This window comes from Lichenostomus cassidix, chromosome 1 (assembly GCF_008360975.1).
Source record: "Lichenostomus cassidix isolate B80296 chromosome 1, HeHo_3.0, whole genome shotgun sequence".
Taxonomy (NCBI): Eukaryota; Metazoa; Chordata; class Aves; order Passeriformes; family Meliphagidae; genus Lichenostomus; species Lichenostomus cassidix.
Window position 1 is genome coordinate 29546568 of NC_139479.1, and position 24095 is coordinate 29570662.

Below are 24095 nucleotides of genomic sequence, written 5' to 3' on the forward strand. Positions count from 1 at the left end.
TTATTTATAAGTTTGGCTCCTTTAAATTTTAGGTTTCTTCTAATGCCGTGGCTTCTGTGTAAGTTGTTTTTAATTGCTGAGCTGCATATGTGGCACATGCTGTTACACCCTCTGCCTATTTCCATGATTCCTTGTGAAGTTACCTGAAGAGCAGTAGGTTGGCTGAGTCTATGCACGGGTAAATCCTGCTGTGTGCTTGGTGTTCTTGGCAAGGGAGTGGTAGACTCTGTAATCAGCTTTGTTGGTGTAGCTGCAAGAAAAGTACATGTGAGATCTTACGTGCTGGAAATCAACCTTGTTTGAAGTGGGTAATACGACAAGACCTGGGTAGAAATTGTAATCGTCTGGCTAAATTCCAGTGGGAGCCAAGGCTGTTCTTGTTGACTTCAATGGCAATAAAATTAAACTGATAAGGAGAGTCTGGGCAAAGACAAAAGTAAATGAGACATTATGATTCTGTGCTCCAATGAACAGTGCAAAAGGACCCAGGAACTGTTCTAAAACAGCTGGAATTCCCTTTATATGGGCTGAATAACTGTAAATTTAGGTTAGCTCCTTGGCTTTTTTTCCAGACCAGGAAGCAGAAAGAGTACACCCAAGTCAACACTAGAGCATCCTAAATCTTGGCCAGAGGAGAGTCACCCACAGGCTGTTATTACTCATGTAAGTCTAGAGAAGTCTCATATTGCTCATTCTGGTGCCCTCAAATCTAAAGACAAAGTCCTTATTTTTGTAACAGATTGAAACAGCACATTTCACATCTAATCCCACTGCTCATCTTCCAGCATTTAAATGGTTGCACTAGAACCTTCCCTCTTGTATGTTACCATTTCAGATTTTGCACTTCATTGTCAGGGCGTATCATCAAAACCTCATAATTTACTGTTAAATTAGCAGCTGTGGTACATAAGCACACATTCTACAATTTGGCTAAATTAAAAATAATGCAGTAATCCAGGAATGCCACTCACATGCTGGGTCAGACTTGGGTGTGTGGGAAGATTTTGGTGAGCTCCTGGATGACACTGAGGGTGTCCGACTAGCGCTGAGGACTGAGGCACCAATACCAAGTGCATTAAAGTGCTGTTCAGGATCCAAGCTGGCACCACTGTCCTAAAACAAACCAGAAAAGGGGAATAGCTATTGCATCTGTCAAAGGTAAAGCATTTTGAAATTACGTAATGTTTGCACGCCAGTTCTTTGGCACACCTAAAATGACTTGAGCAGAACTAATCTCAGGTCAAGAGAAGACCTGGACACAGGGATCAATGCCCCTTCCAAACAGCATCAAACAAATGCATTTTACAAACACTATCACTGAGTTAGAAATAAATAGTGAGCTACTGCCATAGTCATTTTGTGTTTTCAGATGTTTTTCTGAATTTTTGTGTTCAGTTGGATGTGACAGCAACTGCAACCTCTGTGAGACACTCGGCCGTGCACTGAGGAGGAGCTTTGCTGTCTTTCCTCTAGACATCACTGAGATGTGGCCAAGAGGGCTGATTGCCAGAACTTGTCCAAATAAATCTTTAAACTGTAGCACTTTGCAAAGGAAAAGTGGAGATATCTCATGCTGCCCTTGCCCATGTTCCACTTAATTTGTGGCTATTACTGATCTCCAGGTTTATCTTTTAATAAACTCACCTAATTTATGTCAAAATTATTCAAGTGAGCAATGAATTCTGAAGTTGAAAGAATCCACCAACACTGGAGAAAGACAGTGTTGGAGTCCTCGGTGACATTAACATAGGAACAAGTTGTGATTACTACATAAATTCATGAAAAAAGCTTTTCTCATTTTTACCTTTAGTGCTGAGGACACAACCTCTGAGGACACTTCTTCCAAGCCCATCTCCTGTCTCCTCTCCACCCGAACATCTGCATAACTGGATAGAAAACATAATTCTATGTATCAACATGGAACTGCTGTATTTCTTAAAGTGTGCTTTAAGAGAGTGGAGGAACAAATTAGTGTACAATTTTACAGGTTAAATGAAGAGCTGAAAAATCACTCAAGTCAAATGCTACTGAATAACATTTGAGAGTGTTTTAATTTTCAGGTTTTGGTCTGTTCCTATCTTCCTGAAGTCAAGATGCATATTAAAGAAGAATATATAAAGGTCAAGTTCATATCCTACAACCACTTTATGACTTCACTGGAAAGCTTCTACACATCTCTTTAAAATCAACATAAGGATTAGAGGAAGTGAATATTTAAGGGATCTGTTTCCATTTGCACAAAATGGAAAAATCCATAATTCACCTGCTCCTAAAAAAAAAAAAAATTAAGCTTAACATAAACTAAGGTTCCGTCTGATAATTTTTTCTATAATTACCATAATTTCTTCAGAAAGTTCAGGCTTAACTTTTTGTAATGTAAATGATGTTGTATTTTTAAAAGACATGAGGATGCTCTTATCTTACTGTTCTTTATGTCCTGGCCAGTAGATATGATTTTCCATACCTTACCACCATGTGTGTGCACACAATGAACTCTGGCTTGGAGTTCCACTGGTGGTAGGTGATGTAGTAGTGGGTCTGGAGCCAGATCCACTGCTGTCCTTTGGTCAGAAACCGATAGCAGCACGACTTCCCCTTGCCAAACTGCATCACTGCCAGCAGAAAATACACACAGCTTGTAGCACAATTACAGCATCAATGTGAAAATGACATGAAACGTGAAAAAGAAGTGACAAAAGTATCTGACAGAGGTAGACAGGAGTATAAGCACCGATTTTGTCTAAGTGCTCCTCTCAGCCTTCTGACAGAGCAAAAATCATAACAATTAGTAGGTATCATCATCTGACATTTTGAATGGTACATTCCTACACAGTACAAATAACCTTAAGTTTGGACACTAATGAATTAGTGTCCGTACAATTTAAACATAGATCTTACCCTGCTTTATGTGCTGATCACATACTGCTTAATTAGACATCTGGGATTATTTTCTAAGAGTGATCATCTTAAATTCTAGAGCAGAAATGTACAGGATAAAAATGCTTGAAAAGATGAATATTGTGTGCAGATGGATTTAGAATAAGGTAAGCACAGGAGATAACACTGTGCAAAGACAAAAATAATTTGAAAGAAAATTCCCAAACTGACAGGAATTCAAACTACACTAAACCAGGTTGTACTGAAGGTTTTGAAGATTCACCAACCAAATTAATCTTTGATTTTTCCCCCCAGTGATTTCACGGGGTGCCCAAACATCAACATATTTAGCCTTTCTATATTTCAATGTCAACATATAAAAACTAATGTTGACAGGATACTTTCAGGACAAGTGGAAGTGATAAACTGAGATGTTACAGCAAGTTCTGTAAGCAAATATTTGAAAAGCACTGCCTTATTTTCTTTACTTAGTGAAAGAGTTTTTCAATTAAATCCTAATAGACCATATTTAAATAATCACAGCTAATCCCAAATACACAGTGAAAAACATTAGGGGAAATAATCCACAAGAATTGCTTAAACTATTCCTGCGTATTTTTTACTAATAGAACAGGGGTCAAATCCGGCATATTTATGCATTCAGTGAGTCTCACTGAGTACTTTTGGGGATACAGAAGGTAAAATTGTATTTTTCAGTGCTTGGTAAATCTGTCCTAGATGCCAATCAGCTGCAATGCCTGCAGTCTGCTACAGCTCTGCTAAGATATACAGGCTGAGGCAAGAGTCAAACCTCCCCCTCTGAACAATATTTCACTGAAAAAAGGTGTCCCAGTGACTTCCCAGGAACCTGGGCCATGTGGTACTTACAGTGTTCATGGCACCTTGCTAGCAGCTCCAGGTCATCTATGTGGTAATAGTCGTAGCCAGAAGTACCCAGCACTTCAAAAGGCAAGTATCCGATAATCGGTGGTGCTCTGCGGTTAGGCACAATATGAGTCCGTAAAACACAGAACAAGCAGTTCTTCTGCATGTTGATGCAGAAATGCAAACAGCCCAGATCTGCTTTCACTTATCAGTGTATAGTTGTTAACCCCAGGGGACTGGATCCTGACTTTCCCCCACCTGGAGCCTGGGATACTCAGCTGGGCACAGCAATACCAGCAGGCACCATCCCACCAGGACAAGACTAGGATAACACCCTTTCTTCAGGGAAGATGTGATTGTGGAAAGCAGCTCAGCTTCTCAGGGACCTTTGCACAGGAACCTGCTGTGAGGGAGCTGTGCTCTGGCTGCTCCTTGGTCAGGGGCTCTGCGATGGCTCCTGCAGCCCTTGCACCGGGGAAAATGCGTGGGGAGGTGTTTGGAAGCCATCATCTGCTGAGACTAGGGGGATAGGAGGAGAAATCATCTGTGCTGCTTTCCTCTGGGTGCCTGGAGAGCTCATCTGTGGCATGCTGAGGCACTTGCTTTGTACCTTTGCCAGCACAGATGCCTCAGGCCAGCATAGACTTTCCCTCCATAACTCAGTGGGAATTGCACACACGCAATCAATGACTGGATTTGGAAAGAAAGATTTCTGCAGCTGTATAATAATTAGATAATTTTGCCATGTGACAGACTTTGGTCTGTTGATAATTTTAAAGGAAGCAAGAACAAGCTAATCACAAATTCGGCTGAAGAAACAGAGTCCTTTTGTTCAAAAAGCCCATTAAAAATAAAAGCAAAAGTGATGTAAAACAGTAAACATCAGCTTTTGTAGAAATTTTGTAGGCAGCCCTCCTGTTCATAAGATTTACATGTGAAATGGAACACTACTTGAGAGAATAGTACTTGTGAAATAGTAGTAGAAAAGCACCAAACACAAGCAGGAGTGCTTTTTTTGTCACCAACCTGTGATCCAGGAATAAAAATTTCCACTCCAGACTGTGTCTTGATGTGAATTCCTCTAAAGGTTCTTCTACGATGCACATCTCCTGTCCAATGGAGAAAACTGACTTACTGAGTGTTGGAGCTTCACCCCTCTGCTTCATCTAGCTTTTGTTAGCTATAAATACAGGGTGCATAAGAGGAGAAAACAGAGGATTCACCCATTTTATGGCAATCCCAGAGAGCAATCTATTGTATTTATCAATGCCAACTTTTTTGCAGGAGTTGGGGAGTAGAACTTGTAATGCACATGTACTTAAGAGCTGAGACTGTGCCTCAGGGTGCCAAAACTTTTCTGGCTTTGAAGCAGTGCCTGGGGTGTGATGGCCGTGGGCTTTCCCAGCATCCAGCCTGTGCCTGATCCCACCAGGGCTTGCCACATCTTGCTTCACTCCCTCTGTGTTACTAAAGATACCCACCACCCTTGCCTGGTCCTTTTGGATGTCTGCCCTCCAAGCTCTCTGAGAAAGGGGACACTCTCCTCTCTCAGTAGCTGCAGAGGAGTAAATGCCTTTTCATGCAGCCAGCCTGCATGGGACCTGTCAGGTGGGTAAAAGGGGTCAGTTTTGCCTTGCACTTCACTACCACAGCGAACCAGCTGGCTCTTAAGATTCAAAGCTGCCCTCCGTGCTCATGAGAATGATAATTAATGAGTGAGTTACGGGAGGCAGGGCACAGGGCTGTTTGTGAAGCAAGACATCCTTGCCCTAGAGAGAGGAGGATCAGGAGGCAGTCAGTGGTGATCACTTGCTGGGTGGAGGTGGGCAGTAGAGGGAAGGATGGCAGCACAGTGTACACTATACATGGGCTGGGGCTGGCTGCATGCCCCAAGGCCACCTCGCTGCCCGCTCCAAGCTATCCTCTGCCAACCTCTCCTCTCCCACTGGGTACTTTGAGGTGCAACTGCAGCTCCACGAGCTGCTTAGACTCAGCCTGGAGACTCCTGGCCTGGGATTTGCCAGCATCAGTACTCTGGATTTGTGGCATCCAGAGTCATTCATGTCTCTCCTGCAGGAGGGTCTCCATCATCACTGGTAAGGACAGCCTGCCCACTGGCCCCCAGTACTGCTATTTCCCTGCTCTCTGATGCCACATCCTCCTGTGCTGTGGGCTCAGTGACGCCCTACCATATTTTCCATTGGTGCTTCTCTCTCTGCTGTCCCTCTTGGGCAGAGAAGAGGCCAGAGATGTTTTAAACCCAGTTGGGACCAGAGAACAAGCTGAGGTATGCTGCCGTCAAGCTATTCTTTGAGACGTATCAATGCTGACAAAGTTGTTTGAAGTCTCTGGCTGTGCAGAGGCAAGAGGCTTCATGAACACCTCAAATTCCTCTCTCCCCCTCTCTCCAGTTTAGGCCAAAATCCATGCTGATGCCAGGAACATACACTAAAATTCAAGATGCAAACACTGCTGTGTGCAACCAAATTGCTGATTCTGCCTTCCTCAGCCAGTCAGATAAACATTTTTACCTTCATTTTACAGCAGGAAGTCAAGAGTGGGGGTTAAGTGAGTCACCCAGGTGAACTGAAGAGATGGGTGTTCAGGACTTTATGGCAGTTAAAACCTTCTCTGGGCTGTTCAGCAGCTGTTTCCTCCCTTGCACTGGGCAGCTCATTGCCACAAGCAGCCCATTTCGTTTCCCTGTTTGAGATGCTAGCTACCGAAAGACAAGGGAATTGCTTTTAGGGTTCTCAGAGAACTTTAATTCCAGCCCTTCTGCTAACACGATCATTACGGTTAAGATTCATGGGAAGTATCTTCACATACCCAGAAGAGACTCTACTTGTCTGCAGGATCAGGAATCAGTCTAGAATGCCCTGCAAGTTCCAGAGCAGTAATGGAACCAGGCCACGGGAGCAGTGACTTCGTATTTCACATCTCAATTACACTGAAAAATCTCTTAAACTCTGGGGACAGGACACCCGATGCAGCAGTTCACATTTGTTAATTAGGGAACAGCAGTGTTAGGCACAAGCTTGGTTTGTCTGTTCTTATAACCACAAGCAGCTATCTTACTCTCAGGATTTGGGAGAAGGGAAACTAGCCGTAGTCCTCCAAAGGTGTTGAGGAACACAAATGAAAGTGTTGGTGGCCATCTATATCACAAAAATCACAGAATTAACTAGGTTGAAAAAGACCTTTTTACGTTGTCCCATCAAGGGAACAGAAAACAGCAATGAGGAACCAAATTTCAAAGTGGCTTTGCAATTCCTAATGCAAGGAGGGTTTCCATTTCCCGTGCAATAGGGGCAGAAGTGACACTGCTTCCACAGATGCTGGCTTGTGCTGATAATCCTCTTCACTGGATTTTTATGCATGAAATGTGATATCTGTAATCCATTCAATTAGCAAAACTAAGAACCTTCTGTGTCACCCCGTCTGAAAGTGTTTTGAGAAGTTCTGAAATGCATGGGACCCAGGGTGCACACTTACCTTTAAAAACTGAGGCGTTGCCAAACGAACAGTCGCGACAAAGCAGATCTGCTTTCCTGGAGATGTTCTGTAAGCCCTCGGGACAGCATCATCAAAGCCATTGCAAGTGGAGTTAGGCACTAGGTTGGGGAAAAAACGGTACCTGGAGTCATGCCTCGTATAAGATTTGGTCTCCCTGAATATTTTGCACACTCCAAGTGTACTAATACTATTTTTATTCAGAGAAGTGCTCTAAAAGCTTTAAAAGCTGATATGCATATATTTAAATCCAAGTCAGTCATGTTAGGCAGAAAGGCATCAGAGCTTAACTTCAAGTATGAATTTTACAGGTTAATCCTGATAAAAATAATGCCAAACCTTATTACAGAGCATAAACCAGTTTTCTGGAAAGAAACCCCACGCATCCAATTGCTCTTTTTCACCACTCACAATAAAAAAAATATATATGCTGCAGCATGCCTAGCACCATAATTTCCATGATGCAGTGAAAAAAAGTGTTGGCAAAGGAGGTAGCTGAAGAGAGTTCGTCAAGTCATCAGTGGCAACACACCGGGGCCCACAGCCAGCGAGGCTTCATCGAACTAGCAAGAGGATGCCTGTGATTCTTGGCTGCTGAAGAATGCCTTCCCCTTCTGCATTGAAAGAACTGTCCCCAGTATGCTCAAGGTATCCTTGTTTTAAAGAAGAGGAAAAGGGACCCTGTGTATGGCACTGGCTTCCAGAGATGGGCACATCTGGCGCTTCTGCAGATGGCCTGCTGTCTCCTCAGACACCGGATGTCATGTGGCTGCACATTTTGTGTATGGTTTTTACCTGTGTCTTTGATGATTGCATGGCTCCTGCTGCTTTGAGACCCCACTAGCACCTCCCACCAGAGAGATGCACTGCCAAAAGGACACGTTGCTGTAAATTAGCCCACAGTCCCATGTTAGAAGGACATAATGCCAATTATTCCTCCAAGTTCAAGCTGTTTAGAGATGGTAATCCCACTCCCACAGCTATAAAAGAAAACTGTGGGCCAAGCTGCAGCGGCAACTCAGCTGGATTCTTGCCCTGCCCAGCTGACTTTCTCCCATGGGTGCAGAGAAGGTCCCATCTAGCAACCAGAGTTTACCAATACAAGCTAATTTAATGCCAATAGGGATTAATACTAATATGAAATTATCTTTCCTTACTATAAGGGCCTTATATCCAACTTTATGAAGTTTCCAACAATATGTCTCTTCTCCACAAGGCAAAGCATTACTGTGAAATTGCAGAGTTTTGTTTCTATCTGGGGAGAAGATAACTAGCCATTTTTATCCTGGGGTACTTCTGCACGGGGATTTCATTCACTAACATAAATTGCAGAGATGGAAGAAGTCTCAGCTTATCACATATGCTTTTGGAACCCAGTTCAACCTATTAAAAGCCTTAGAATATTGATGCATTACTGGTAACAAGAATAACAGGACATGAGACAGAAAAGTAAGTACGCTGAGTGGAATTCACACTTGTGATCAACTGGTTTGGACCACTGTGTGCACAATATATTTTACACCAAAAAGGAAAAGAAAGTTTCATTATCTGAGAAGACAGCACAGATGTGAACATCTGCGGAAATCAAATCCACTCTCATAGTTGAGTCTGGAGGGCATGGCTGACTGGATATTGAGATAAAAAATATGGGCAAAATTCTCCTCCTTTCACCAGCAGAGCACTCTTGCTCTGGAGACTTCCTAAGAATATGTGGTCCCATTCTGATCCTGGGGCTATGTGCATATATGTGAGTTTCTATGGGATTATTAATACAAAAGGTTGAAAAAGGAAGAGATAAGATCTATAGGACACATGAGTAGCCTAAGTAAAGAGTTATTGTTCCATCTCTGATATTATTATTTAGTGCATGTCTTTTGATTTCTGTAGTCAGTCTCATTTAAAAATTAATCAGAATGCTATAAACCTACACTATGGGCATTGTGAAAAGTTACTTCCAAGCTGGCTATGTAGTTAGTATGTTGTCACATTTGAAGTCAATGGGGCTGTTTCTCTCTGTAATTGCCAAGTTCAGTAGCAAATTCTTGCAGTCTGGGCTCTAAGATATGAAAACAAGATAAGCACTTTTAGCCTCCAAAGCACAGGTATGATAAGTTAACCTAGTTAGTGAACCATGGGCTTGCAAATGACACCAGTTGTAGAAGGAAGTGGAGACTGAGTCACACCAAAGAGAGCAGATGGCTTTTTTGTGTCAGCTGTTGGGTGTAAACAGCCATGAGCCTGAGACATATTCCCAGCAGACAGCAGAACACATCCCTGAATGTGGCATTTACTTAGAAGAGTGCAGAATAGATCCCTGAATGTGGCATTTACAAAATAGGATTTTATTTCCAACAAGTAACTGCAGTAGCAAGAGGGTAATAATTAATGTGTAGGACAGCTAGGCAGCAATTTGGGATTTCCTCACAACATTTGGGAATGATGAACTTAAGCGGCAGTGAATGAATAAGCCCAAAGAGATGAGACAGAGCTGGCCTGGCTGGAATTTATCCTGTCTTTGAACAGCTACTGTGCCATCTCATACTCTGCTGCCTTTGACAAAGTCCAGAGCATTAAAAGCCTCAATGATGCAGGCAGGTAGCCACCACCTTGTAAAGTACATCTCTGTCTGAAAATGACAACTACAATAACTGAAAGAAAAAAACCACTCACATTTGCTGCTGAATTATTTTGCTGCCTGACTTAGGTTGTTGGTATCTGTTGTTTCCACAGCTTTATCTGCACAGCCTGCTTTGCTCTGCTTTTGCAGCTGCTCAGTGAATTTCAGCCTTTTTTTGGTTGATGAATTTTAAAGTGTAGTTAAAAAAGGAGATCATTACACGAATGTAAGAAACAAATAAAATCCTGGTATCACCTTTTAAACATGCCTTCTGAAAAATCATACTTTATGATTCTCCAAGTCTCTTTAAAAGAAATACACCATCTTGAGGTAGCAAAGTTCAGTAGCAAACTGAGAGCACCACAGAAAAATAGTGGAATGGAAAATACAGGCTCAAGCTTGAGCATACAGTGATATTAACATTTATAAGTCAAATACATGGCCTGGAGTGCTTTTGTCAGAAGAACACCTAATGCAAATGTTAAACTGGCCATAAACAAGTAGGCTTGGGTATATGAGGATATGTGTGTTTCACAAATGATTGAGACAAAGTATCTTGAGTAAGGAATCAAAAGGTGACAAAGCTAAATACGTAATCAGAAAGGTGAAACAGTTGTTTCATACATATCAGCTAACTGATGCTCCTTAGCATGAATTTTAATAGTTTTTGTGGTTACCTATAATGCCTGCTGCTCCTAGAGCTACCACAAAATTCTTTTGTAGAAGCACTAAATACCTGCAAATATAAGACAGAAAGAAACTGATTTACCTATATAGAGATTTTTGTTTGGTTTTTCTTTTGTTTCTTTCTTTTTTTTTTTTTCTTTTTTAAGACCAGGACACTAGGGCCAGAATGTTAAAAATAAATAATATACACAAGTATATAATATACACAAATAAATAATATACACTTAACTATCACAGACAAAATTATTTTTATCCTTAGGGACAGAAATCATGCCACATGAAATGAATGAAAACATGTTTAAAAAGCCCTAGATGCCACTTTATTCAGTTAATAATAGTACAGCAGTCTAAGTTGCTTGGTCATCTTATTTCAACTTAGAATGTGTAAAACATAATCTTCCTAAGATAGCAAACCTCCTGCTTACGCATTTGAAAGAAGAAATCCCCCCTTCCTATTTTGTCAGAAGATGTGAATGTTTAAAGAACCACTCTTAGTGATTGTCAAACAAACTGAACAGTGATTTCAAAAATACAAGCCAAATGGACCAGAATAAAATCAAAACTGTTTCATATAGATTAATTCAGACCACAGATAAACAGAATATTTGGCAATTAATAGATATAATGAAGAAACCTAGAGTGCTGGTGGCAAGCCAGACTGCACTCAGTAGCTGTGTAGATGAGTAGCAGTGCCAGTGTCCATACATCATCTGTCCACTTTGATCTACTCTCTCCTCTTTCCTCCTCCTGTTTCTCCCCTTGCCATCCTGTGTTGATATGAATCCCAAGCAGATTCTTTAGGACAGGAATGGTGTCTTTTTTCCTTGCATAGAGAGCCTAGCATGAGTGCTGCATATTGTTAGCTGCAGCTTCTATGATACTGTTAATAGCAAATAGTAATATACAGCTGTTAGTTCTGATCAAAACATTCAGTTTGGATTGAGTTATTCTTGCTCCAGATGTTTCAGCATATACTTATGGAGGCTCAAGATCAATGCATCTTCTGTATAAACTGTTTATTTCTTTTAAAAACTAATTCATAATCAATTAATTTTTCTGGGAGTTAGAAGTTTTTTTCTCCTCAGCATAGTAATTTTCTTGATATTTATTATTATATCTGAGAGATGTATCAGCTAACAGTAGAGTATCTGCTATTATTAGCATTCAGTAACCAGATACTTCCTGAGTTTCCATGTAATTGGGAACAAAAATGCACAATTTTAAATTCCTCTGTAATATTTAATTATATTACTTGATTAGGAACTCTTTTCACATAATGGTTATCTCCTTCTTCAAGAGAAAAGCTTCAGGCATTTTGGATGAAAGGACAGATCTTTCATTTAAAGATGCTGGTAGTCCTTTTTTATATTGGTGAACTCTTTGAAAGGGAGGACTCTGGTTTTGTCCCTTTCAGGAGTTTTTAGGCAAATATGTCACTTCACAAAGAGGATACCAGAGCCAATATTTGGATATATAATTACGAGACATCTTTGTCTGTTTACAAACATATAAACAATTTTCACAGGAGGGATAAATCCAGCCTGCCTTATCATTTCTTATCAGAGTGAGCTATTAAGCGGCTTTGTAAAATAATTTATTCTCACTCAATTTGACATTTTATACTGGAAGCTGTATAACACTTTGACTTTTGGGGAGGGTTAACTTTACTACTTGCCTTCCCCCTCAGTCCTCAGGCAAGACTGGATGTGAGCCACTGTATTATTCATTGGTGATGCTGATATGACTCTCTCCCTTGTCAAGTACTACTGGTCAATAGGTACAGTGATGCACTTGGCTCCCTCAGGTGCTTGCAGACATTCATGTCTCTAGTTAAAATCTGGGCTACAGACCCAGAACCTGAAATATATAAAAATATTGGACAGAGTTCCTATTTGCAAATAAAATAAAAACAACTCTGATGATCTGACAGCAAGCAGGCATTTCTCACAGAAGCAAAAAGGAACTCCACCTTCCTCATCTGAATAGCCCATGGGCCACCTCCTCTCCTCTCACGGGATTACTGAATCTTTACATCAGGTTACAGTCCTGCTTTTCTCATTGAAGCTTAATTAATGATGATTATATAATCCTCCCAAATGGAGAATCAAATCTCTTGTATTTGATTTAGCACAGCCTGTGACTCATGCAGTTGCTCTGCACAGCTTGCATTGCTGTTTCACTGGTCGGCTGCTCTCGCTTGGGCACAGCCACTGCAACGGGGATTCGCTCATGTGCAGGCAGCTCGTGTCACATTCCTGGGGTAGATACAACTGCAGAAATGTTCTGCAGTAGGGGTTGCAGAGCACAGATTCCTCAGGATCAGTCCAAGTGTGCACCCTCTTGCTAACCCTGGCACTGGGCTGTGCAGCTCCTCTAGCCCGAGGCTATAGCTGAGCCCAGGAGCTCCAGGGACGGTGATCTCCTGAAAGACTGAATACATACTGTGAACTCTGAGAGCTTTCCTGGGCAATTTCTGGGCCCTGTACATGCATGTCTCTGCCTCTTCTGCGATCAGTGAAGATGCTGGTGACTGCTCCTCTGTGGGAGTAGCATGGGTTCGATGTAGATTGTGTGTGATCTGGCTCCTTGACAGCAATTCTGGTGACAAGTCACCTTGGCAGTTATCAGGTATTTGTTCTACTTTAGCATGAAAAAAATTATCTTTGGCATCTCAGTACAAAGGCCTTTAAAGCCCCAGAGCTCCTGTTAAAGTTAGGGAGAGCAGCTAAGCCCCTAACTGGCTTTCTAAGCTGCAATCCTTCAAATTAATCCATTCAAACCCATCCCTATATGATGTTCTCAGCCATAAGTCACAATGCGATTAATGGCGAGGGTATGAAGGAGGAGGGAGGGGGGCAAGGTGACTGAAAACCCACACACATGACCCCCTTCCCCCAAGCACCACCATTGTATGAGCAATGAACAATAATCAAATAAGCCTAAAAAGATGATAATTTAAAGGAGGTTACATAAAAGGTTATGTGGAAGTAGAATAAAGATAGTGACATTTCTGTTAAAGAGGGCAAAGAAGGACCTACTAGTTCTTAAAAACATTAGCAAAGGTTAAATGAGAAAGAATGGTGACAAATTTTCTTGGGTTGTTGCTGCTATGACCCTACATTAATGACAATGGAATTGCTAAGTATCCTGATAGCACATGGACTGCCCAGGGATGAAAGAACTTCCCTGGCCACAAAGGCTCTGGCATCTGCGGCAGGAACACACAGGCAGAGTGGGCTCAGAGTATGCTCAGCAAAGCATTGGAAACAAAGGTAGGAGTTGGCATTGGGTGGCTAAAAAGGAATGGCAGAGATTTGTATTTAAAGAACATCCTGTATCAGTCTCCCATGTGTAAAAACATGCTCGCACTTCCACTGCTGTGAAAAGCTACAGGGAAAAACATTCTTCAGTACATTCATAAGGAATGTCTCCTGCTAATTAAGCCTAATTTGCAATTTCTGTCTTTCTCCCCCAGCTAACTCTTTTCTTATCTTTAGCTTAGAATCCTTCTTTTACAAACACCTCCAAAAAGCAGGATTTGGGGCCAGCTGATCCTATGCATATATGACAAATGATGCCCTGAGTGATATGTCTCTATCACACCACCCTTCCCATCACTTACTTTCTTGCCCACTTGGCCTGACACATGGAGGAAGGATGGCTGGAGAATGGGTATTTATTTAATAAACAGGAGGAAAAGAGGGCAATTACTGTCAGGTCCAGCAAGTGACAGCGCAAATGAGGTACATGGGCTGGGGGATGATGCCTGGTCACTGTGGGCCAAGCAGAGGCAGGAACCAGCCCACCACTGCACCCACCCAACGCTCAAAGGTGTTTGTGCCACAAGTCCCTGTGCCAAAGCACAGCTGCTTGCCCCCAGCCCTTGGGTGGTTCACCCAAAGGGTGGCTGCATTCCTACGGTGCTCACTTGAGCTGATTCTCCCATGCCTTGCTCACGGTGAGGCCTGCTGGCCCAAGGAGCCTGGTGGATCCAAAACCAGCCACTTTGCATGTCTGCACCCTCCTTCAGCTGCCCACCCTGTCCTTGAACCAAGGCTATCAGCTCCCCAGCAAACAGTTTGCTGCTGCTACGTTGTGTGTACTTGCTTCCACCTTTGCTGGGAGGCAGCCATGGGCGTGACATTCCATTTTTATGGAAGGATTTCCATAAGGCTCTGCAATGAACTGGCAAAACTAAAGTCAGATGGCAGGGGGGCCAGGAGGCACCATCTCACAGAGCCAGGCTAAGGCTGTCCCCTCCCTGTCAACTGGGGGGTCATACTGAAGCAGAGATGCGAAGAAAGTGGAAGAGAGAAAATAAAGTGGAAGATTTAGAAAAAAGTGGCACAAAGGGGAAAAAACGTGAAGCAGAAAGCACATGACTTGTTTGAAAGCTATTAAGATGAGGTCTTTGGAAAATGATTTGGTGTCTTCTGAAATCAATATGTTCCCATTTAGTTTCTATGCATTAAGCTAGGGAAGATATCTGTAATGTAAGTTTTATCATTCTTCTGAGAAATAGCCACTGATAAAATTTCTGGGATGTGAAATCCTAACAGGTAAGGGGGCAATATTAAGGTCACGCCAAAATAAAGGGCTGAAAATCCTTGAAGAAAATGGATCAGAAATTCCCCTGGTAGAAATGTATCCTTATGAGTCAGCACCTGAAATCCGGTTTCTGCTCTAGAAAACAGAACAGCTTGGTGTGCGCGTCTGTCAGGCAGGCGCATTTCACTTCATTCAAACTAGAAAGCATACAGGCAGCTACATTTTTTTATACAAATAGAGCCTCAAATCAGATGGCACCAAACAAGAAATATATATCTCCATCCTGCACGTAGGTTTCTATTCTAGTCATGTGGAGCAAAAGCAGAAAGTTAAATGGGGACAGGGACATTTTTTTTTCACAGTGTGGTGTGCAGTTTTTGGAAAGCACGGTGGGGAATTTTTTTGCAGAGGATGACCTATTTGGAACAATACCAGCAACTTTGGAAATGCCACTCTGGAGTTCAGTCAGGCAAGTAACTAAAGCAAACTTGGGCAGGCAGGAGAAGGAAAGTAATAAAAGAGTATTTAATTTCTGACACTAATGGCCGTGCAGCAATCTGTTTGTTAGAGAACAGGCGAGGTAGAAATCTGCTCTTCATCCCTTGAAAGATGGTTTCCCTAGACTGACTGTTGTGCATTAGTGACTATGCTGACTGCATTTCTTCCCTTTTTTTTGGAGAGTATTGGGTTCTGCTGTGAGGGAGAGGAATGTAAAATGGCGGCTGGAGAGGGAAGTGGGTGGCAGTGTCCTCAGCCATTCTGATGCTGCGTGGCACTGCTGCCTTTCCCCAGGATTTTACAGAGAAGGGTGAGAAGGCAGATTTGGCAGGTTATCAGTTCTGGCACAGAATTTGTGTTTAATGTAAACCAGTAGATAAAAGGTAGCAAGATTCTTATTTTGCTAGTAGGTGGGGTCTTAGCACATGGTATTGGTGAGCACAAATAAACCCTCCTCTAAACCCATCACTATTTGCAAACTTACCCAGAGTCCAGGATCACTGCAAGTGAAGGGCAGTAACAAAATCATCTAACACAATTTCACTCATCACATGTATTCATCCAGTTATTGCAACTCAGCCACGAGATCCGTGTGAAGCAAAATTTATCCCATAATGTTAAAAATAGTTCTGTCAGTTAAAAGCCTGTCTTGTTCAATGGAGCAATACTTTTATTTTACACAGCTAAAGTAACATTTATACAACAATTAAAGCTTACCATTGCTGTAAGACCGAAAATTTCCTACAAATTTTATGTATTCATATGTTGGAAATTCCTTTGGGTTCAAACTTCCTCTCAGAAGATGACAATAAAACTCTAGTTCATTGTCAGCTGGATTGTTAAAAGAAGAAGAAGAAGAAATAAATATACTATTTAAGCTAAACACAACCAATGGTGTCTTCCAACCCCAATCTTGCAACTGCACAAGAGCAGCTGGTTACCACTCAGGAGTCCTAAACACCAGTGTGCTCTACATTGCAGGATCAGAGCCTCTGCAAGGAAGCACCTTGCAGGGCTGCAGGTTGCTCAGCGCTGTGCACAGCCTGCAGCTCAGCCTTGACAGCCTCAGAGATTAACTTGCCCTTCTCTGGCACCACCTCATCACGGGAGTTACACAGCCATGGCCTCAGTGTAGCAACAGAGAGAACTGGGTCCTTCACTTACTGGTTTTTTCTCTTTAGGCTTCTCACAACTCACAGCTGTTCTACATCTTGTGTTGGAAAAATATGCTCAATTACCTCAAAATACCTATTAAATTAACTCTGGCACATTAGCTATCAGCTGCAGGTTTTGTATGATACAGTAGATTAAGCAGCTGTACATGTTACATTATCATCTTGTGTTTTCTGGTTTTCCACATCTTACCTCCTAGACTGAGTAAGGCCGAGGAAGTAAAACCATTTCTAAGAAAACCAAAATTCAATTTAAAAATAATTACAATGGTTTTGGAGATATTTTTCAAGTATAAGGCAAACCAAAGGTATGCCACATTAGCTTATCTCTGAACAAATCTTACTTGAACAGGCTGAAATATCAATTAAGATGTGATTTGTCTCAGGCGAACTCTCAGTTTCTATCGACTAACCTATTTTCCTTAGCTGTCTCAAATGATATGATATTTAATAATTAACATAACTGCAAGTAGTCTTAGCCTAGTAAAATAAAGGCAAGGAGTTTAATTTAAAAATAGAACCAAAGGGCCATTCCAGGTGGCAAGATCTTTTTCAAAGGCTAAGAACCCAATTTTTTTAGTGCACATCACATAAAAAACTCTTTCTGAGAGAAATTTTTTTATCCTGCCCATGTTTTTCATTTACTAGAGAAGATAAAATAAAACTTACTTTTTAGGTAATCCGATGAGGCAGAATCTGTCATAAGCATACAAGAAGATAACATCTTATAAATTTCTGAATGCTCTTGTTCTGGGAGGAAGTTTAACAAATTCTGATCCAAGACATCACACTGCAAAGAGAAAGAACTTTTGAGACAAACAAAAATATCACAACAAGCAACACTTGCAGAGATGTGCAACAAGGTGTACACAAAGCCTGTGGCATTTGACAGGAGTTTCCTCACTGATTTCCAGGGACTCCTGAAAAAGTCTGAAACAGGGAGGGAAGCTGCTGGACAAACTAACTTCTCTGTGGGGCGGTCTTCAGACTAAATCTCAGCACTCAGCAATATTTAATGTTTCTCAGAGACCATCAGATGCAACAGGTATGTCCATGCAGTTAAATGACAACACTTGAGAATGGGCTGGAAAATGGGTGTCTGGCTCCCCACACTGCTACAAAGCTCCATGCACAGGCCTGCTGTGGATCACTGGAATTTGTTCTCTCCCTGGCAGACCCTGATTTGGAGGAGCAGTGAGGCTGAGAGTCACCCTGAGCCAGCTGAGTCAGTCCAGATCCAGCCCCTTCCAGGGGAGATCCCCACAGCTCCTGGGAAGTGTCCTTGCAGTGGCAGGCCTTGCTCCCCACTGCCTTCATCCTGGCAGGTGGGAGCAGGGAGAAGGTAACTTCCCAGTCTGGACACAACTTTACTGCAGTTAGTCCCCAGGGAGGGGACTTCCCAGTGCCACCAGCACAAGCCCTGCCTCTGGCCAGCCATGAGCTGAATGTCCATGTGCCTCCAGCCTCACGATCAGCTGGCATGAACCTGAAATCCATCCGAACTCTAGGAACTGAGATTTGGGAATGGAAAGAGGAGATGGATTTGTGCAAAAGGCTATGGCTGGGTGGAGAAGACGAAGAGTCTGTCACGGGCTGCCAAGAGGAAAGTCTCCCTGTGCTTAGCATGGTGACTAACCTAGCACTAGCAGAGCATATCTGAAAGGAAGCCTGAGATAAAGTGACCCCCCAATGGCATCGACTTACATCTGTCCCACTTGAGACTACCTCAGGCTGAGCTGGCACACTGACACAGCTTTGTGTGTAGTCAGAGCAGCTGCTCTCAGACTGTACAGTCATGCTGAAAACATGTAAGCTCTGTATGAGACTGGCAAGTTATTAACCATCATTTATTTACGTAAGACTTTGGTTTCCCCCTGCTTTCTATCCATGCTGGCTGTTCTGTGTGGAATTCCTGCTTAGAGTAGTGAAATTCATTGAGTAGACTTTTAAAATCAGAGTGCTATGCTTTATACACACACCTTGATGAGATAAAATATCACGTTAGATGAATCAGTTATAAGTATTTATTACATATGCTCGTTACTTGAATATTCCTTTAGTGAAGAATATCTGAAAACTATTTTTGTGACTTTAGTTTATATCTTACTAATATGAATCCTACTGATACAGTATGTGATAAAAGCTTTTTGTATATGTATAAATACTTACATATACATACATTAGATTTATACAATAAAGAGATGTCATATACACATACTTCACAAAATACAGTACACTGTTCATGTAATTTTGTGCATATGAAGAAAGAGCCTTTGACAGGAAACTGCAGTGGTAAGTTCTGTTCAAGGCTTAGGTGCAATCTCAGAAATTAATATTTTTCCTTCTCATTCCCTTTCCACCTGTGAATGATAATGATACCACCAGGTTAATTAATCTCCCATCTACTCTGCAGTAACTGCAAGAAGACTAGATGTGAGTCATCACCACTCCTCCAACTGAAACCTTTTGTCTCCATCCTGTGACCATTCTCCCATTTCAAACCTCTGATTAGTTCTGCACTGTTGTTTCTGTTTGAGGTGATAGCTGCAGAGGCCTATGACTACGCCTGTGGTTGGAGTTGCAAGATAATTTTGTTCCACACACCCCCTCAGAGCAGCCTCTTGCCCTGTGCACCAGGTATTAACTGATTTGCAAGTCCTGGTATTTACATTTTTTGCTGCCATCATGTACCACATCCACAATTAATATTTGGTTTGCATCTTTGCTCTTAGGAAGTACCAAGTTTAGTTTTTTTTTAATAAGTTTGAAAAAATGCTAAGGTTTCTACTTCTTATTGTGTTTCACAACTCTTGCCTCATGCAGAGGTTTGACACACCTGTAAAACAGCTCACAGAACAGAATATTTGGACCTTGTACATATCAAGACTCCAACAATGCTCTTGAATCAATATGTCAATCCAGAATACTTGCTAAGTCAAACGGAGAGATGGAAGCAAATATTCCATGGTCTCATTGGAGCTGTAGAAAATGCCAAGCAAGCTATTCAGAGCTAATTCTGTACCAGACCCAAAGAGCAGACATCTGGTGTCATGGCAAAAAGGTGAGTGGTGAGACACATAGGCTCAGAAAGGGATCTGGACATTCTGGATCAAAGAGCTGAGACGAATTGTGTGAAGGTCCATCAAGGCAAAGTGCCACATCCTGCACTTGGGTCACAACAACCCCATGCAGCACTACAGGCTGGGGGCAGCATGGCTGGAAAACTGCCCAGTGGAAAAGGACCTCAGATGGCTGGTCAACAGTGGCTGAACATGAGCCAGAGAGTGCCCAGATGCCTAAGAAGGGCAATGGCATCCTGGCCTGGATCAGCAGTGGTGTGGCCAGCAGGACCAGGGCAGGGATTGTCCCCCTGTACTTGGCATTGGTGAGGCCGGTGAGTTCTGTGTCCAGTTCTGAGCTCTTCAATTCACCTCATATTGAGGCGCTGGAGCATGTCCAGAGAAGGACAATGGAGCTGGTGAAGGGTCTGGAGCACAAGTCTTACAAGCAGCAGCTGAGGGAGTTAGCATTATTTAGCCTGTAGAAAAGGAGGCTCAGGGGAGACCTTATCACACTCCTCCAATTATCTGAAAGGAGGTTGTGGGGAAGTGGGGGTTAGTCTTTTCTCCCAGGCAACCAGTGACAGGACAAAGGGAAATGGCCTCAAGCTGTGCCAGGGGAGGTTCAGGCTGGACATCAGGAAAAATGTCTTCATGAAAGACTGATTAAGCATGGGAAGAGGCTGCCCAGGGAAGTGGTGGAATCGCCATCCCTGGAAGGGTTCCAAAAATGAGTGAACATTGTACTTTGGTTTGGTAGGTATGGTGGTATTAGGTCAAAGGTTGGCGTTGATGATTTTGCAGGTCTTTTCTGACCTGATTCTATTGACAAAATTTGACCATCGGTGATAAAAATGGATCAGTTAAAGGGAGATGGTTTGCAGCTCTGAGTAATTATTCTGCAGTGGGCAGTTCTGTGCCACTGGCTGACACAGCCACAGAGTATTGCTGAATGAGACAGGCAAAGCAGATGAAAGATAAACTGCAGTGACTGAGGGCACACTTGTTAGATGAACTACATTAATGCATAGTTATGCTGCTAAGCCTGGAATCAACTCTGCATCTTCAAATCTATGGATCCTGCTAACTGAAACCACTGCTACCCTGTAACAGCAACACAGCATGCATAACTTTAGTACACTGTAAGATGCCATGTCCTGGATTTTTCCACCCTGATGCTAACCTTAAGCCCACACAGCAGAGGAGCTCCTTGAGTTTCACTGGGGAGCCCCTGAGAAGAAAGACCTTTCCCTGGGAGAATCTCAACCCTGCCACGCACCTTCTGGAAAGGCAGGCAAAAAGGGACAGGGAGGACCTTTCTCAAGAGACTGCATATTCTTGGAGTCATAGTGTACCATCTGACTGGGAAATGCTATGAGTTGTGATCAGATTTCCACAAGTTCACTTCAGCTGGAGTCAACCTTACCACGTGAGCTACACCTCTCCACCTCAATTGACTGTAAGAGTAGTCTCCAGATCTTGTTTAAAAAAAAAATTTAGATTTACAACAGGGGAAGGTTGTGTTTGAAAATGCTCCATGGAAATAAGGGAAGCTGTATTAAAGAGAACTGGGTATATTCGTTCTCATCACCAGAGACTTTCACGATTTTAATGAAAGAAAAACCATCAGATTTCTTAACAGGGGTGCTCTGAGAGCTCTGCTCTGCATTCTGCCCAGTTTTGCTTTCCCTTCATTGCTCAAAGCAGAAGACTTGCAGAGTACTATTTCCCTGTTGTCACAGAGGAGAAAGAATTGGTATTTTGTCTCTCAAACACTGATTGAATTTAGCTTACAAATAGATCCTTAAGGTAAACAAAATAAGCCACACAGATTTTTCAGATAGCACTCTGATCAGTTTTAAAAACTAAAAAACCCCATATGGCAAGGGCAACAGAGGACCAAAATACCCAGTGTGCACCTAGATGCACCCTCAGCTGGGCCCCTGCCCATGGCAATAGTATTCTGCCAGTCTGGGGCAGGCAGAAGCCTTTATTGCTTGTTCAGTTGTGGCCTCTGGGATGTTCCCAGTCCCTCTGCATACGCAGGCTGGTGGGGCAGTTGTTAACCATTGCCATTCCAACAGCTCCAGGAAGGTCTGCTCCACCTCCAGCACTGTCAGGTTGGTCCCTGACTTGGACTGCCATGTGCTGCTTCTAAGCGAATAAAAAGTAATGCCCATCTTTATCCTCATTTTGGGCTGGATACTGTGTAAGGTTACCACACAAGGCATGTCTTTGGGAGAGAAAACCGATTTAGTTTCTGACGGTCCAACTCAGGAATTATGAACCTGAATCTATCCATGTTCAGACAAGGCTTAAGATTTTAGGCACAGGGTCTGAAATGTTTCTTCCTTACTTTTCTGCAGCAGATCTATTGTCTCCACTAAGAACGAGGATTTAGAAGGAATACTAATGACACCTCCAAATCATGAAAGACAAGGAAATTTCATGGAAATCAGTAAGTGTATGAAAACCCCACAGCCTGTGTGCAGAGCTCTCCCCACCCCTGAAGTGAAGGCAAATGTCAGAAAATAGTCAAGTACCAGTCTTCTCAAGTGTTGGGGATGAAAGAAAACTGAAATAGATAGACTCAGTTAATTCTGTTGTTGCATAGCAATACTTTTGCATTTACCAGGAGCTGCTGCCTTTCATTAAGTTCCTTTTGTCTCAGAAGAAAATAATTTTTGTTCATATTCCAGCACGGTAGTGTTGTGAAATACATTTGTCTAGGTGGAAAACATAACACATATTTGGTGAAAAACCAAATGAGAGAAAAAGAACTGTAATTTTCTTAAGAACATAGCAGGGGGTAGTACAATAATGATTTGGCAGCTGATTTTTTCTCCTGGGCATGTATTTATTTGAGACCAGGATACTAAAAATGAGCGTGAGGATTAATCCGTAATTATTGTACCATTTCTCCTAGAGCAGCCTTAGCAACAGGAGCAGGGCTTGGAGCAGTCCCTCTCTCCTTCTCCTCCAGCCCAAGCCAATGCCCGTGGGAGTGTCTCCCCCAGCAGCACACAGACAAAAACAGCTGGATGTGCTGGGCTGAGCATCAGCTGGAGCAGTGTAGGGGTGCATCCAGCATGGGCTCCACCAGCCCCTCCTGTGAGCTGGGTGTGCTCCCCTTGGGAAAGCACAGCTGAGCTGCAGGGAGATGGCAAACCCCAGATTCAATGGGGTTTTTGTCCTTTATGTCCCTGGGAGCAGAATAAGGCCCTTAACAAGCTCCTCACTGGGCTGCCAGCAGCACTGGTGCTATTCTCTGCTAGCTTAGAAATCAGAGATGGAAAAGATCAGCCAGGTCATCCTGTCCCTCCCCTGGCCAGACTATTCCTGCAGAGCTTTTTCCATTCAAGCTGAAGTGCCTCATAGCAACAAAAACCTGAAGGGTATGAATCAGAAAGAGAGAATGCAGAGCTGAGCAGCAGCAGCAGCCAGCATAATGCAGGGAAAAACTCCTTCACCACATTTTCAGGGAAACACCACCCCCAGCACCCTTTTACATCTGTTTCTAAAAATGCAGTGCCCAATTCTACAATGTGTAGTAGAAAAGCCAATGCCAGAATTACTCACCGGTAAATGCCCTAGAAGTGGTGTGATGCTGTCAGACACATAGATGATGCTTCCACCTGTGGTTACTGCTATAATGAAGCCATCTAATGCCTAAGGAAAACAGACAAGTCGAGAGCGCTTTAATAGGAATGAGTGGTGTAAACAGGATATCTCATGTGTTGATCAAAAGAGTTTGACTTCAGCACCATATTGTTATGGAGTTGTAGGAATGTTAACTCAAGTTGCAGAACAGTAATTCTCTGATTTTACAGCCTGATTTAACTTTTACAAGACTCTTTGTAGTCTAGTAAAACCTACTATTGAAGCAACAAAGGGCTCACAGGAACATTTCATGTCTCAGTTTTTAAATTAATCACACATTTTAATAATGCAAAACGACTAAGACTGGATCCCTTGGAAGTTATTAAAATGAACATTTGAGCTCTGTGTAAATATCAAAGGACGATGAAAGGATGCAGTCCTATCTCAAAATGGTACTTCTCTGCAAACCCCATAAATCTTGGTTTGTATTAATGTAACGTTGTATATTACTGGGCTTTCATGTAAGTAAAAGCAATGCAAATGATCAAATAATCCTTAGCCTGAGTTTTAATTGAGTGATTTATTTTAAAGGTCATGGTATTAGATTACTCATTCCAAAAGAAATTCACCCTTCTGCAG

At 42.4% G+C, this 24095-nt stretch overlaps 1 protein-coding gene across 6 annotated transcripts in view; it reads right to left on the reverse strand.

The window, feature by feature from the left end:
- Nucleotides 1–24095, reverse strand: part of NPAS2 (neuronal PAS domain protein 2) — a 105571-nt gene that overhangs the window by 18553 nt on the left and 62923 nt on the right. For 5 of the 6 annotated variants that reach the window (XM_085054758.1, XM_085054768.1, XM_085054742.1 and 2 more), the window contains 10 exons: nt 23436–23525; nt 17467–17587; nt 16343–16456; nt 7258–7376; nt 4789–4871; nt 3766–3872; nt 2465–2612; nt 1805–1886; nt 972–1113; nt 144–250 (listed from right to left, as the gene is read on the reverse strand). In XM_085054758.1, coding sequence (XP_084910884.1) covers nt 144–250; nt 972–1113; nt 1805–1886; nt 2465–2612; nt 3766–3872; nt 4789–4871; nt 7258–7376; nt 16343–16456; nt 17467–17587; nt 23436–23525 — 1113 coding nt within the window. The remainder of the gene's footprint in view (nt 1–143; nt 251–971; nt 1114–1804; nt 1887–2464; nt 2613–3765; nt 3873–4788; nt 4872–7257; nt 7377–16342; nt 16457–17466; nt 17588–23435; nt 23526–24095) is intronic. The other variant, XM_085054775.1, reaches the window with a different exon arrangement.